This window comes from Artibeus jamaicensis, unplaced genomic scaffold (assembly GCF_021234435.1).
Source record: "Artibeus jamaicensis isolate MK-2021 breed Jamaican fruit bat unplaced genomic scaffold, CSHL_Jam_final contig_2170, whole genome shotgun sequence".
NCBI lineage: Eukaryota > Metazoa > Chordata > Mammalia > Chiroptera > Phyllostomidae > Artibeus > Artibeus jamaicensis.
Window position 1 is genome coordinate 4,200,659 of NW_026521445.1, and position 16,791 is coordinate 4,217,449.

Here is a 16,791-nt window from a genome sequence, read left to right on the forward strand (position 1 = left end):
TACCCTATTAATGTGTTCACATATTTGATAGATGACATGTGCAGGGTTATTCGTAGCATCATTGTATGAAAATGCAAGGCATTATCCATCAGTAGCGGATGCAGTAGCATAAAAAGGCCTGTCAACAGGGAACTCATTAAAGAAACTGGGATACGTAACTGCAATACAAACCAGTGCAATTTATTTAAAAGAATATATGGCATGGGATAATCTGTGATATAATGTTTAAAGGGAAATAAAACAAGATGCAAAACTGTACAAAAGAAAAAAGAAAGCATGTATGTTTGCAAATTTATAGACTCTTTGGAATGATACACAAGAAACTAGTAGCTTTAGATGGTTGAGGGGGACATTTCATTCACTCACTCTTTACCTTCTGTTTTTTGAACCATGTGAATTTATCTTAGAAAATAATTTCTAAATAAATAAAATTTAAAAATAATTCCATTCCTAACATAGTTAACATAGAGAAAGGCTCAAAAATATTTTAAAAACAGGATGTTGTCCAGTATCCTAATTATGTATGAATTTTTTAATTGTATTGGCTTTCATAATAGGAAAATTGAAAAGAAATACTACAGAAAGTTGACAGTAAGATCATGCTGGGTTTGTGGGATTTAGGATGATTTTCGCCTTTTCTTTGGATTTTCTGTGGGGTTTTTTTTTTCTCCAAGTTTTGCATTATGAGTCTTGACAGGGAAGGGGGGGGTTGTAAATTTATAAATGAGTCTGCATTTTCCATATCACACGGGCAAGAAAAGGAATGGAGGAAGTTTCCATAGTTTTTTTAAAAAATGAGCTCATAGTTTTGTATTTCTAATATTTTGCTTATTTTGAAAATACTGAAGCTTTACCTAAACGAGTACTTTTGAGAAGTCAGTGAGGTTACCATATGTCCCACACTGCCTAAGAGAGTCTTGGTTCATGCCGGTTATAATAAGTGGTATGTGATCCCTTTGGCCTGAGAAAATATGGTCACCCTTGGTATGAGAGACAAGTTTGAAGTTGATAGGATGGAAAGATAAGGAGGGGAAAAGAAGACAAAGACTCTGCTAAGAGTCTCTGCTAAGGGTCTCTCCAAGAGTCTCTGCTTTAATCTCCTAATACTTCTTGAAGCTCATTTTATAACAGAGCTTCTCTACTATAAAGCAAAGCACTCACAACATAAACCTTAAGTTACAGAATTTCAGTTGTGAATTTAAAAAGTTGCTGCAATCTGTAGCATAGAACTTGGGTGCAGAGCACAAGGGTATGACTTTGGTGGCAAGATAGTTAAAATCTTTGGGCTTTGACTTCTTCTGTAAAAGTAAGATGTTGAACCAGATGATCCCCAAATCCACTCCATCTCTAAAATCATGAATTTTTATGTAAACCTTTGGAGGGATAACTAAATGCAGCAACTGAGATGGGAAAAGCAGACCTAAATTATTTCTCCTTTTATTCCTTTCCTGAAAGTAAGGTGTTGTCTGACAAGAAGTCTGTAATGACCTCCCTTTAGTACTCCCAAAATACAATCTGTAGTTGTGGTGTCTGCACCGTTCCTTAGTCAGTTTTTAAAATATTTATGTGGTAATGTCTTACATTGATTTTAGATTCTAATCGCTACACGATTATTGACACATACCTGTTCTAAGTACCTTGACAGGAGAAAGAGAAATGGTGATATTATATTGGTGAGGAACCATATAGAGGTAGAAAATTTTGTTGAAGTTTATTATTGGAGGTTTTCTCTTGAAAGTTGAGAAAATGAACCGGTCAGCTGAAAAGCTTTTGAACTATATAAATGAATTATAACCTCCACTACTTTTCTCTGCTTGTTTAGGAAATGTGGGTTCTTCACCCAGATCCTCTGATTTAGTCAGATTAGCCCAAGAATGCTGTTACCACAATAACAGGGGCATCGCAGCTCATGGAGTCAGAGTCCTGACTAATATAACCGTCTCCTGTCAGGAAAAAGGTAAGTTTGACCAGGACCGATACTGTGTATAAACTTTTGTATTGGAGTTTGGGAAGATTTCTGTGTGTTTAGTTTTTGAACCCCTTACTATTTTTAGCCAGTGTGCTTTGATCTAATAGTTGCTGCCTTCGGCAGTGTTCTTAAAGCATGTTTTCTTCTTTAAAAAATTGTTTAAAATACAAGGACCTTGGGATTGGGATTGTGGGATTGAAAGGTTTTATGGGACATTCCTCATTTCTTCTCATTCTTTATCTCTGCATGCATCGTGCTGGGGATAGGAGCCGTTTATGGTTACCCTTGGTGTGAGGTCATGTGTTCACTTGTCCAAAAACCTGGAAAATTTAGGAAAAGAAATTCTCAAATTATCAGGGGTTTAACTAACAAATAATTTTATCAAGGGGCAAGAGCATTAATAGAACAATGTGAATTAAATTTTTATAGAATTTATCTCTAGGTATGTAGAGCATTAAACTGATGTGCAAGAAGGATGTGCATGGAAAATAATGCATGTATTTTATTGAATTCCTGACATCTTTTGTCAAAAGGCTTGGAGAAAGAAGTTCAGGCTGGTGTTCAAAAACAGGAAATACATTTTCATTGTTCCAGCTGTTTCACTGTTTATTTTGATCTTTATTAAGGATCATAAGCTTAGTTGTCCCTCATCCCTCCTGGCCTTCAGCACTGCTTGTTCCTGGTGCTTATTTTGTTATTAACAGCCTGACCTTCACTACCAGCCTTCATACTGTTTTCCAAGCCCCTACACTATTTTTACTGTTTTTACTCAGAAGACATTTCTCTAAGTTGTATATTAATTCTGATTTGAATACCTAAACCTGTTTTTATAATATATTTTATTGATTATGCCATTACAGTTGTTCTATTTCCCCCCTTCATTCCCCTCCACCCTGCACACCCCCTCCCCCACCATTACCCCCTTTTAGTTTATGACCACGTGTCTCAAGTTCTTTAGATTCTGTATTTCCCATACTATTCTTATCCTCCCCCCTATTTTCTACCTACCATCTATGCTACTTATTTTCTGTACCTTCTCCCCTCTTCTTCTCCCATTCCCCTGTTGCTAACCCTCCATGTGATCTTCATTTCTATGGTTTGCTCCTGATCTAGCTGTCCTCTTAGTTTGCTTTTGTTTTAGGTGTGGTTGTTAATAACTGTGAGTTTGCTGTCCTTTCACTGTTCATCTTTTTTATCTTCTTTTTCTTAGGTAAGTCTCTTTAACATTTCATATAATAAGGACTTGGTGATGATGAACTTGAATTTGATCTTATCTGAGAAGCACTTTATCTGTCCTTCTATTCTAAATGAAAGCTTTGCTGGATAGAGCAATCTTGGATGTAGGTCCTTGTCTTTCATGACTTGGAATACTTCTTTCCAGCCCCTTCTTGCCTGGAAGGTCTCTTTTGAGAAAACAGCTGACAGTCTGATGGGAACTCCTTTGTAGGTGACTGTCCCCTTATCTCTTGCTGCTTCTAGGATTCTCTCCTTCATTTGAATCTTGGCTGATGTAATGATGATGTGCCTTGGTGTGTTCCTTCTTGAGTCCAACTTCTTTGGGACTCTCTGAGCTTCCTGGATTTCCCGGAAGTCTATTTCCTTTGCCAGATTGGGGAAGTTCTCCTTTATTATTTGTTCAAATAAGTTTTTCCACTCGTGGCTGTTCCTCTTCCCCTTCTGGTACCCCTATAATTCGGATGTTGGAATGTTTAAAGATGTCCCGGAGGTTCCTAAGCCTGTCCTCATTTTTTTGAATTCTTGTTTCTTCATTCTTTTCTGTTTGGTCCTTTTTTTCTTCCTTCTGGTCTCTTGATTTGAGTCCCAGTTTCCTTGATTTGAGTCCCAGTTTCCTTAACATCTCTTTTGGTTTCCTGTGCAATTCCCTTCATTTCAATTAGTTTAGCCTTCATATGTTCCTCTAATTAATGACTAAAATCACCCAGTTTTGTGGGCATCCTGATCACCAGTGTTTTGAACTGTGCATCTGAAAGTTTGGCTATTTCTTCATCACCTAGATTTATTGGCTCTGGGGCTCTGAGTTGTTCTTGAGCCATGTTTTGATCTGTTTGTGCCTGTTACCTATGAGGAGCGAAGCCTTGGGTGTTCACCAGGGTGGGGCCACCCAGGTTGCTGGTTTATGATGCTGTATGTGGCGGCGGGACAATGGCAGTCCCCTATGCTGCTTCCCACTGCTGGGGCCTACGAGGTCCGTCTCACTGCTCACTCCTTCACCAGTTTATCTGCACGCAAATGTGTGACTTCAGTCAGCCTGCTGCCTTGTGCCCTCAGTGGGTCCACCTGCTACTACGCCACACCTGGGATCCGCCCATGGCTGCCTGTGCACCCGGGTGGCACACCTGGGTGTGTCTGGTGGATCTTTCCTGCCCGACCTCGCTCTGCTGCTGGATTCACCCCTCTTACTGGTCTGGCTGAAAGTTCGTTGTTGTCAGACTTCCGTATAGTTCCATTTTCTGTGGTTTGGCTGCAATTTTGTTGCTATAACTTTGTTGTTTTTAAACTTGGTTGTATGGGAAGGCATAGTGTTTCCACCTATGCCTCCATCTTGGCGGAAGTCCCTAAACCTGTTTTATTATTGGCATTGTAATGAGTATTTTCTATTATGTGACATAGAAAACTGCTGTATGTTCTCAAAGCTGACATATATTAACCTAAATACAGTTAGCTAATATATGTAGAACTTTCTAGAACCTCTAGAGAAATTTTAGCCCTAAGGTAGTGAAAATTGCTGAAAAACTGCTATTGCATGAGACATCTAAGGGATTTGTCCTTCGTGGTTTGACTTAACAACATTAATATGTGTAGGGGCCTCATTACTTCTTAAAAGTGCCTCAGCTTTCATTAGAAGCTGAAAATTACAGCATTCTAGGTGAAAGCGTGCCTGCATAATTTATGTCTGATTAGAAAGATTAACACAGCCCTGGCTGGTGTGGCTCAGTGGATTGAGTGCCAGCTTATGAACCAAAAGGTTGCCAGTTTGCTTTTCAGTCGGGGTACATGCCTGGGTTGGGGGCATGTGAGAGGCAACCAATCAATGTATCTCCAACATTGATGTTTCTCTCCTTCTCTTTCTCCTTTTCTTCCCCTCTCAGAATAAATAAAATCTTTAAATAAAATAAAATAAAAAGAAAGATTAACACACACTATGTGGTTTGCTATTCCTAGTATTTTCCTCAGGTAATCAGCTAACAGTATTTCTGTTATGCTTTATTTAAATCTTTGTGGTTTTAGCTCTTAATTTAATGTGTATGTTTTTGTAACCTTTAATAAGTAATAGATGTACAGAAGTCTGAAGATAGCTTTTGCATTTCAGAAATAAGGTCAGACATACTTTTTCAGAAAGGTTAGCTTTGCTCATTGAGGTGTTTTCTATATCTGAAACTCCATAATGTTTTTTCTTGTGTGTGTATATCCATGTGTGTGTGTGTTTAATCTTCTCTGCTGAACCACTATAAAACTTAGTGTTTTTCCTCTAGACCTTTTGGCACTGGAGCAAGATGCTGTTTTTGGCCTGGAATCCCTTCTGGTACTTTGTAGTCAAGATGATAGTCCTGGTGCTCAAGCCACGTTCAAGGTGAAAGCATCACTTTTTTTAATACAATGCCTGTTTTTATTGCCTAAGTCAGGAATTGAGGGTTTCCCTGTAAAGGGTCAGATAGTAAATATTTTACGTTCTGCAGACTGTACACTCTCAGTTCTACCTTTGCAGGACAAAGACTTGGGCATTATGTAAAAAAGTGTGTGTGTTGGGGTGTGTGTGTGTGTGTGTGTGTGTGTGTGTGTGTGTTCTTTATTTACAAAAAAATAGACCAGGATTTGGCCCAAGAGCAACAGTTTAGTAACTCTTGTTTTAAAGGAACACTTCCCTTGGTCTTCACTTTCAACACTGGCATTTTGACCAGCGGAGCTCCACAGATAGACACAATCAAACTCTAAGCTTTGTCCTTTTTTACGATCAGTTGACAGTATTTATTAGGGTGTAGTAGATACATGATAATAGTCCTAGAAAATATTAAAAAAATGAAGTAAGCAGAGCTCCTGCACTCTTTGAAGTTGATAATCTGAGGTAACACTGATAAGATCACATACACACATACACACAAAACAATGAAATAACTGCAGCCAAACTCTACATATGTGTGTTTGTATTAATTTCCAGCTCACAGAAGCTCTAATTTTTAAGCAAAGAATTGTAAAATTTTTTACTTAATTATAAAAATTATCTTAGAGATATTTAAATTTTTTTAAATGTGAAATGAAACTACTCTTTTTGGAGTAAAACATGAAATATAATTTGATAGTACAAAATTAATAATGAAGAGAAGGAGGGTTAATAGTAGTGGAAGGTTGTTAGGTAGACATCAGTGTATGGTTTGAGGGAACACAGCATGTTCAGTGGCAGGATGATGTGGTTCTGGTGATGAACAGTAGAGATATTAGTACCATTAAATAAAAGCTGATAATCAAGAGGCAGTAAAAGAAGTAGGCAACCTGTGTTTGGCAAGTGATTCATCCCAAAGCCCTTTGGAACCAAAATATGTAAAAAAAAAAAAAAAAAAAAAAACTTGTTAAAGAAAACCAAATTATTTGTCCTCCAATTGTAGACATCAGTAAAACACTAGCAGCACCACAGTTATACACACATAGATGGTCAAGAAAGTTCCCGTATTAAAGGAGCTCCCCATCTGGACAATACTGACCTTTACATATGGAACTGTGATGCTAAGTAAAATGCAGTGAGTTTCTAAAGTACAAACAAAAGTGCACTTCTAGTAAGAGGACAGAGTTGGGAGTGATTAATTCCAACTACTGGTGTTAGGGAAGGCTTGAGCAAGTAGATATCACATGAGTTGAGCTTTGAAAGATGGGGTAGAATTTCAGTGTTTGAAGAAAGATCATTTGAACCAGAGGGAACACTTATAAAAAACTTGAAAGCAAACATGTATCTGTTCTGTTGGAAGAATGGTGAGTAGCCCTTGTGGCTGGATGATAAACAGGAGATTGGAAAAGTAGTTTGCAGCTCAGTCATGGAAGATATCACAATGTTAATGAACATTAATATGATTCTATAGGTAGTGAGGCGATACTAAAATTTTAAAGTAAGGGACGTGCTCTAAGACTTTGTTGTAATTTTGTTGTTATTTAAATGTGTTTGTTATGTGCCAGACTTTGTTAAAGGCTTGTATAATTTTTTTTTTTTTCTTGAAATTTTTTATTTATTTATTTATTTATTTATTTATTTTTTAATATAATTTTTTTATTGATTATGCCATTACATTTGCTCTATTCCCCCCTCCCTTCCCCTCCACCCTGCATACCCCTCCCCCACCATTTCCCCCTTTAGTTCATGAACATGTGTCTCAATTTCTTTAGATTCTGTATTTCCCCTACTATTCTTACCCTCCCCCTATGTATTTTCTATCTACTATCTATGCTACTTATTTTCTGTACCTTCTCCCCCCTTCCCCTCCTCCCACTCCCCTATTGCTAACCCTCCCTGAGATCTTCATTTCTCTGGTTCTGCTCCTGATCTAGCTATCCTCTTAGTTTGCTTTTGTTTTAGGTGTGGTTCTTAATAACTGTGAGTTTGCTGTCCTTTCACTGTTCGTCTTTTTTATCTTCTTTTTCTTAGGTAAGTCCCTTTAACATTTCATATAATAAGGGTTTGGTGATGATGAACTCCTTGAATTTGGTCTTATCTGAGAAGCACTTTATCTGTCCTTCCATTCTAAATGAAAGTTTTGCTGGATAGAGCAATCTTGGATGTAGGTCTTTGGATTTCATAACTTGGAATACCTCTTTCCAGCCCCTTCTTGCCTGTAAGGTCTCTTTTGAGAAATCAGCTGACAGTCTGATGGGAACTCCTTTGTAGGTGACTGTCCCCTTAGCTCTTGCTGCTTCTAAGATTCTCTCCTTCATTTTAATCTTGGCTAATGTAATTATGATGTGCCTTGGTGTGTTCCTTCTTGAGTCCAACTTCTTTGGGACTCTCTGAGCTTCCTGGATTTCTCGGAAGTCTATTTCCTTTGCCATCTTGGGGAAATTCTCCTTTATTATTTGTTCAAATAATTTTTCAACTGGTGGTTGTGCCTTTCCCCCTTCTGGTACCCCTATAATTCGGATGTTGGAACGTTTAAAGATGTCCTGGAGGTTCCTAATCTTCTCCTCATTTTTCTGAATTCTTATTTCTTCATTCCTTTCTGTTTGACCATTTTTTTCTTCCTTCTGGTTCTCTCCCTTGATTTGAGTCCCAATTTTCTTTCCATTACTATTGGAATCTTTTGTATCCCCATTCATTTCAATTAATTTAGCTTCCATATGTTTCTCTAATTTGTGGCTAAAGTCAACCAGTTCTGTAAGGATCTTTATAACCAGTGTTTTGAACTGTGCATCTGAAAGACTGGCTATTTCTTCATCGCTTAGATCTATCGGTTCTGGGGCTCTGAGTTGTCCTAGAGCCATTTTTGGTCTGTTCGCGCTGTTAAGTGAGCGGAGCGAAGCCTTAGTTGTTTACCAGGACGGGGCGACCCAGGTCGCTGGTTTGTGACGCTGTGTGTGGGGGGCGGGGTCAGAGAGGGAGCAATGGCGGTCCCCTCCGCTAGCCCAGCGTTTCCAGTCACTCCGCACGTATGGGGTTTATCCGATCGGTATTGCGCCGGCTTCCCTTCTCACTGGCTTCTCCGCACGTAAATGCGCGCGACTGAGCGACCCACCTCGCCCCTTCTTTGTGCGCTCCGGCAGCCAGCTCGCTCGCAATCGCGCCCTCGGTTCCCTGCGCGAACCGCGCACCGCCCCGGGAATTTTTTCTTGCTAACCTGCTCCGCTGCTGGCCTGGCTCCTCGTACCGGTCCAGCCGAGTATCTAGTTGTCCTTTGGACTCCGTATTGTCGATTTTCCGTGTGGCTTGGTTGTGACTGCTGTTAAAAATAGTTGTTCTTAGATTTGGTTGTGCACAGAGGCGAGGTGGACCCTCCACCTACTTCTCCATCTTGGCGGAAGTCCCTTTATCTTTACACTAAGATCACTTAATCTTTAGTGAAATTTGCCCTGCCCTTACATTCATGAGGAAATTAAGACTCAGAGATAAAATCACTTGTTCAGAGACATCTAGCTAATAAAGAGCAAGCTAACCTTCTCTGGGTCTTTCAGACTCTATAGCTCATTTTTCCTGCCTAACACCACACTGATAACTACGTGGTTTTAGTGTGAGGGATGAATTCAGAAGATTGAAATTAGGGAGGGATTTCTGTTGAGGCAGAAAGAATGAAAAGGAGCTAAAGAAGTTGGTGTTAGAGACTTGATCAAAGTGGAGATTACGAGCATTAGCCGTCATTGGCTATGTAACAGTGACAGACGATGGACTTCCAGTTTTAATAACTGGGTTATTAGTGATATTGTTTACTGGCCCAAATAGGAGCTCCAAAGCCAATTGCTTTTTGGTTTCACTTGAGAAATAAGAGGAAACTAGAAGCCCCTTCCCCACCTCATTGTGCGTAAGAGTCACCTAGGGTGCCTTTCTTACACGGAAACTCTCAGTGACGTGCACACATACACAGTTAGTGCATGAAGTGCCAGGAGTCTCTGTTTTTGTTAGCATAGGGAGGTGAAGGCATAGGTAAGGTTACAAACCACATTTTGGAAGCAGTTCTTGGAAGTAGTGAATGTCAGGGTGACATTCGTTTGGCATGTATTTTGCCTCTACAGCATTATTCCTTATGATAGTCATCTCATTTTTCACTTTTGAATAGTACTAGATTGCAGCGAATGGTTAATGTGCGGTTCTGACTTGTTATTTGGTTTTAAACACAGCACACTTTGTATGTTTTAATATGAGATCCATTATGTCTTGTGTTTCTTAGGAAGAAAAATGTTATGCCTACAAAAAAAACCCTTTTCCTAAATTTTCTCCAATAACTTATACAAAGTGCTTTTCTTTAAAGCTTTACTTAATACCCTAAAAGTGTAACTGGTCTGTTTTCTTTTCAATGTGCAGATTGCTCTGAATTGTATGGTGAAGCTGGCCAAGGGCAGACCCCATCTCAGCCAGTCTGTGGTTGAGACCCTGTTGACTCAGTTGCACAGTGCTCAGGATGCCGCCCGGATCCTGATGTGCCACTGCCTGGCTGCCATTGCCATGCAGCTGCCAGTGCTGGGCGATGGAATGCTGGGCGACCTCGTGGAGCTCTATAAGGTCATCGGGCGATCAGCCACAGACAAGCAGCAGGAACTTCTGGTAAACCTGCTGTGGATGAATGGGATCGGTCTAATGAGAATTACTTTAAGAAGTTAACATGACTGTTTGACTTTACTTAAAAGCAAAACAAGCAGCAGGTTTAAGTAATTATCTAAGACCAAGGGATGCTGAAGTCAAAGTAGAATTGGAGCCCTGGCTGGTGTAGCTCAGTGGATTGAGTGTGGGCCTGCGAACCAAACAACCGCGGTTTGATCCCCAGTCAGGGCACATGCCTGGGTACAGTCCAGTTCCCAGCAGGGGACACATGAGAGGCAACCATACATTGATATTTCTCTTCCTCTCTCCTTCCTTTCCCCTCTAAAGATAAATAAATAAAATCTTTAAAAAAAAGTAGAATTGGAACCATGAGCTTTTTACTGTTTCCACTTTGAGTAAGCCCCATTTAGTTTGAATCTAAAACTTCTTTTTTCCTAAGTCCTGTCAATCACCTTAGTGTAGCCAAAGCCCTCAGTTTGTTGTTTTTGTTCTATTACAAAGAACAAAATGAAAATGGATGTTTTCTTTTTTAGACAAAGCAAATAAATAATGAAGTAAACTATGTTTTGTACTTCTGAAGATACTAAGTTAAAGACCTAATGATAACAGCGACCACAAATGAGCAGATTCCTCTTTTCCAATCCAAGACCTCTTTAGCTGCGTAGCACCCAATTAGGTTTCAGTATAGTCCTGGGGTTGGGAAAGGTGCATGCTTTTAAAGAAACAGAAGCCACAGAAGTGATACAATAATGTTTAGTTGAAAATTCTACCAGGCTGAGAGTAGGCTACATTCTAAGTTGGCATAAAATAGATGTAAGCCTTAACTTGGCCACTGCATATTGTTCTGGTCATCTGAATTTAGGGATTAGGAAAAGCTTAATGAAATTACTTGCTCATCAAGCCTATTTTATATTTAATTCTCCAGGGTGTATTCTGTAAAAGATTACCCCATTCATCATTTGCTATCAGGAAAGGGGTACCCTGAGGACCAGGTGGCATTGGTCATAGGAATGATGTCATACAATGACCACAATACATGTGAACCTTTGTGTATATCAACTTCAGAACACCGTGAAGTAGTTAGTCAAGGTGTTTTTTGTTTTTTTTTTAAAGCAGCATTTTCAACTAATGCTCTTTATCCCTTTTTTGTTAGTGCTACTTTAAGGCAGTTTTAAATTATGAAACATAATTTTTTAATGTAAAGAATAATACATTGAAAGCCCTTGCATCTGTCTCCTAGCTTAAAAAAAAATATTACCAATAGAGTTGAACTGTACCTACCTGTGCATCTCCCTTCCCCTAGAGATAATCACTGTCCTGAATTTGGTATTTATCATTCCCATGCCTGTTGTTATACATTTACTACCTGAGTGTATATATGAAGTAATATGCACTAATATTTTGCATATTTTAACTTTTATATAAATGCTATCAAACTGCCTGCAATCTTTTGCACTTTGCTTATTTTTTCCTATTTTATTTAAATGTTTGTATTGAAAAGTATATCTCTACTTCATTTCACTGCTGTGTAGTATTTCATTGTGTGATTTTATAATTTACCCATATTTATCAGAATTATTTGCTGTTACAAACAGTTGTTTGGATAATGGAGTAAATTGTTTGATAACTTCAAAGTGAAAAATTAATGTCATGAGAGAGGAAATTTCTTTTTTGGTGGGTTGTCTTGAGTTTTTCTCCCTTTTGAGGTAAAGTTATCTGTGCCGTTGATAGAATTGCATGATTTTTAAAGTTGTCTTATGTCTTGCTCAATGTTAGGTGAGTTTGGCCACTGTGATGTTTGTCGCCAGTCAGAAAGCACTGTCAGCAGAAGTAAAGGCTGTCATTAAGCAGCAGCTTGAAAGTGTCTCCAACGGATGGACCGTGTACCGAATTGCCAGACAGGCATCCAGAATGGTATGTGGGGTCCTTCTACATGAACTGTGTTGGTGAAAATGGGGGTTACACACTTAGATTGTGGGATTGTTACTCCTGGTCAAAACTGGAAAATAAAGATGGAAGTACTTCTCAGTCATGGATTGAAAGATGATGACAGGAAGGACCTCATTATATTCCTAACGAGGTTTGTGGAAGACAATTTGCCCAGGGACCGGGGGTTGGGGGATGTTTTCGGCATGATTGAAGAGCATTATATTCAAGCCCACCCTCTGCTGTGCAGCCTGGTTTCTAACAGGCCCAGACTGGTGGGGGTCCAGAGGATGGGGGTCCCTATTGTAGGGGAGTGAAGCACGTGTTTCCATTGTTTCTCAAATGGGAGGAGGACCACTGCTGGCCGGCCAGTGCTATATTACACCCAGCTGTCCCGAGCTTCCAAGCACTGCAGGGCACTGGTCCCTAGGCATTAAATAGCCACATGTCCCCCAACTACCCTGCCCCCAGAGGCAGGAACAGTATTCTTCTTAATAGTCACTTAATGGAACTTACTGGAGTTTCCCCCCACCTCACTCAGTAGCTTGTACCACATGACATACAGTAGTATTTATACTTTCTGTATTTTGAACTAAAATTCTAGACTCAGGTTGTAGTTAAGTCCATTTATTTTCTCTTTGGATGTGTTTTAGTAAAGAATTATAGGCATTAGGTTATATAAAAGCAGCAAAGTATAACATATACTGAGAAAATACTTAGACTGAGTCTCAAAGAATTACATAATGCAAGGAATGATTGTTATAGTCTGTCCAAGATTGAGGTTTGTCTTTTACTTGCTAATTCGAGTGTAAGAACTTCATTACGTGCCATGATTTTTTTTAGGGTAACCATGACATGGCCAGAGAGCTCTATCAGAGTTTGCTGACTCAGGTTGCCTCAGAACATTTCTACTTCTGGCTGAATAGTTTGAAGGAGTTTTCACATGCGGAACAGTGTTTCACTGGGTTGCAAGAAGAGAATTATAGTTCAGCACTTTCTTGCATTGCTGAGTCTTTAAAATTCTACCACAAAGGGATTGCATCCTTAACAGTAAGTCTTCTGAATTCTCCTTTGGTGACGATGACTTGTGTGAGAGCGGTCTCCCATCTCTTTTATTATTCTGTTTTAACCACCTCGAAACATCTGCTGATATACATATATATGGCAGTATTAAAATAATAAATAGGACTTGGAAGTAGATTCTGAACCCCACCCCTACCTCTTAACATTCATAGATTGATGAGAATTTATTATTATGTGGTTTTTATCAAATACCAGGAACCACATATGAAGAGGATTGCTGAATCTATGCAAAGGGATAAATGGAAATAGGATCCTCACTTGCCAGAATCCTATTAGTAAGACCCCAACCTGGGTCACTACCCCCATCAACATAAATCCTCACCCATCTCATACCTCACAGCTACTCACTAAGAAACTAAAGTTGCTTGCTTTGTGGATAAAGAAGAAATTATCAAGGATGCTAGTGTCCCCCTCTGTATCTTCCTATGCCAAATTAATAGTTAGCCAGCTACAGTTTTCATTTTCTGTGCCAAGAAAGTGAAGGGGTTGCAGAGAAGGCAGACACTTAACATTTCTTGTTTTCTCGAAATCAGTTATATTCCTAAAAATGAACCTGTTCCCTAAAATGAGCATTTCCTGTATTAATGCAAAGACCTGTTCCCTAAAAATGAACCTATTCCCTAAAATGAGCATTTCCTGTATTAATGCAAAGACCTTTTTCCCCTTAGGAGTAAAAAGTTTATATAATCAACATAAACAGTAAAAAAATATTGTTATATAACTTTCAAAGTTGTATATATTTAGATGGGCCATAAATCTCTTTGGTGACTGTTTATGTACATTTGTCACATAATCTAAAATATTTTTAATGGTGGCCCATCCTAAAAGAAATGCTTCAAAATAGAACAAAAAATAGACCAGTCTCACAAAAGAGACAGAATATTCAGGCTACTGTGGGTACAGATCTCTTGAAGTATGATTTTTCTGGTTAGGATTGATGCTATCTTAAAACAAGCTCCTCTCCATTTTAAAAAGTTGCATTGACTACTATGGTTATTTTCCTCTTGATTATTCTAGGGAAAGATTTTTGTTGCCTATATCAGGCTAATAAATGCCTCAGGAAATCAAAAGTTACAATTATGGGTTCTAATCAGTAGAATTATTTCATTTTCTGGTTTTATGTGGAGCAGAAAATTATTAATCATCAAGTACAGTAAGTGCTAAAGACTGTAAAACAGGCCCACAAAAATCTGAGGCAGGTAGAAGTAATATGAAAAACCCTACTGAATATTTCATAGTCTCGTAAGATTTGTATGGTACGTGTATTTAATGAGGTTTTGGTAGTAATTAAGGACTGAAGTGTGAGGTAAGAGACAGACAGAAGGCCCTTGTCTTAGTCTCCACTTTGCCTTAACACATTGTGACCTAAGACATGTTTTTAGGCCTCAAATCATCTCCTTTTGGAATGGAGTTCTTTTATTCAGCTGACTGTAAGCACTTGCTGCTTGTGGATTAAAAACAAACAAATAAATCAGGAAATGATTCTCCATTTACGAATAGTCTAGAGGGGAAGGCAGTACAGGCCTTAGAATCATTTGGCACCTCCCACATCTCTGATTGTACTGTCTGTCTACCATGAGGGTTTCTTTTTTTAAGGCTTTATTTGTAATCTGTTCATTTGGCAAGTGTGGATCGGACACTAGCTTTCTGCCTCTTTAACCGAGGGCACATGAGCATGGGCTGCCCTTTGTCCTCCCTGACACAAGTGGTCTAACCTGAGGTTGTTCGGCGATGAGGCTTAATTACTGTGCTTTTACCTGCTTCAACCAAGCTAAACACGGGAACTTCAAAATTCTGTGCTTATGGGGACCCTGTAGCAATGTTGGGTGTCTAACTTCCCAACACAGTGTAAGTTCCAATGATGGACTTACCTTGCTTCTTAGGAATAAAAATTGTAAAAAGTGTTTGTGTTCATGTTCTATGCTAGGTGACAAATTACCACAGATTTAGTAGCTTAAAGCAGCACCCACGTAGCATTTCAGCTTCCATGAGTCAGAAGTCCAGGTACAGCCTCTCTAGGTCCTTCCTGTGTTGATATTGTCACAAAGTTACAGTGAAGGCGTCAGCCAGGGCCAGTCTTAATGCAGCTCAAGGAGGCTTAGGGTTCTTAAATTGATGTAATTATTGGTAGAATTTATTTCCTCACAGCCATAGAACTTGAGGAAGCTTTAAGGCCAACAAAAGAATTGCTCACTTCAAGGCCCTCTTTTAATGGGCTGACCAGATTAGGAGAAATCCACCCAAATAAGCTCCCTTTTGATAAATATAAATTTAACTCATTAGGGACCTAAATTGCATTCTCAAAATCATTACCTTTGCCATACTTCATTAGTTGGATGCAAGTTACATGTTCCGCCCACACTCAAAGCAGGGAGATTACACAAGGTGTGGATACTAGAGGGGAATGAATCAGGAACCATTTTAGCATTCTGCCTGCAATGGTGGATTTTTAATTTATTTTTTCTCTTTATTATGTATTGAATACATATATATTCACATATTTTTATGTAGGGTATCCAAAAAATAAAACGAGTATCCAGTTTAGGAAATGAGATATCATCATTGCCTTTAAGACTTGTTTTTGTACTGTACCATCTTGCTGCTATGTTAATTTTATCTTAAGTATATCTTTTTCTTCCCAGGCTGCCAGTACACCACTGAATCCTTTAAGTTTTCAGTGTGAATTTGTGAAACTCAGGATTGACCTTCTACAAGCCTTCTCTCAACTGATCTGTACCTGTAATAGTCTAAAGACGAGCCCCCCGCCTGCAATTGCCACCACAATTGCCATGACCTTGGGGAATGACCTCCAGAGGTGTGGTCGTATCTCTAATCAGGCATGTCTCAACTTTATTTTCAGTGCAGTTTTTATTGATACTTTAGAGGTTTTTGAAGTAATTTGTGACGTAAAAAATCCTGTAATTTACAAATCAGTGGTTTGACTCATAGACATTAAACCTCAAATGCTTATTAGCTCATCTATTTTGCCGAAAATAGGCTGATGTCTTATTAGAATGACAAAGAGATTGATGGTGTCTTACTAAATGCTACATTTTTATATAAAGGACATATATTTTAAAGAAACCTTGCAGTTTGCAGTTTCTTTAAATAACTACATTAATTATTTTAGTGTAGCTTAAGCTAAAAATGCAGCCTTTTTGTTTATTTCTATATATCAGATATAAATTACCATAATTTTGTGCGCATTTGTAGTTTTATTTGCTCTCTGTTAATTTTATTTAACAAGGTTTATAAAAATGAATAAAATGAACATGAAAATTTTAAATACCTTTAAGATCTTTTTTATGGTTTAACTGTTTAGGTTTTTGTGTTTATACAATAATGATAGCATGTTTATATATCATAATTAATATTTTTTCCTTCTTTATAGATGAAGCAGTCCATGGAAGAATTTCGAAACCTTGCTTCCCGATATGGGGAGCTTTATCAGGCATCTTTTGATGCCGATTCAGCAACTTTAAGGAATGTAGAGCTGTATCCTAAACTTGTTCCAATATGTCTTCTTCTTTTGAAGTATTTATTTATTTTTATTTATTTATCTTTA

At 38.5% G+C, this 16,791-nt stretch overlaps 1 protein-coding gene across 1 annotated transcript in view; it reads left to right on the forward strand.

Annotated features, from left to right (window-relative positions):
• The window catches only part of INTS7 (integrator complex subunit 7), a 68,179-nt gene that overhangs the window by 36,441 nt on the left and 14,947 nt on the right, over positions 1-16,791 (forward strand). Inside the window, exons 9-15 of the mRNA XM_037136988.2 lie at positions 1,823-1,957; positions 5,464-5,561; positions 9,981-10,220; positions 11,994-12,131; positions 12,987-13,193; positions 15,869-16,063; positions 16,618-16,721. Of these exons, the coding sequence (XP_036992883.2) occupies positions 1,823-1,957; positions 5,464-5,561; positions 9,981-10,220; positions 11,994-12,131; positions 12,987-13,193; positions 15,869-16,063; positions 16,618-16,721 (1,117 nt within the window). The remainder of the gene's footprint in view (positions 1-1,822; positions 1,958-5,463; positions 5,562-9,980; positions 10,221-11,993; positions 12,132-12,986; positions 13,194-15,868; positions 16,064-16,617; positions 16,722-16,791) is intronic.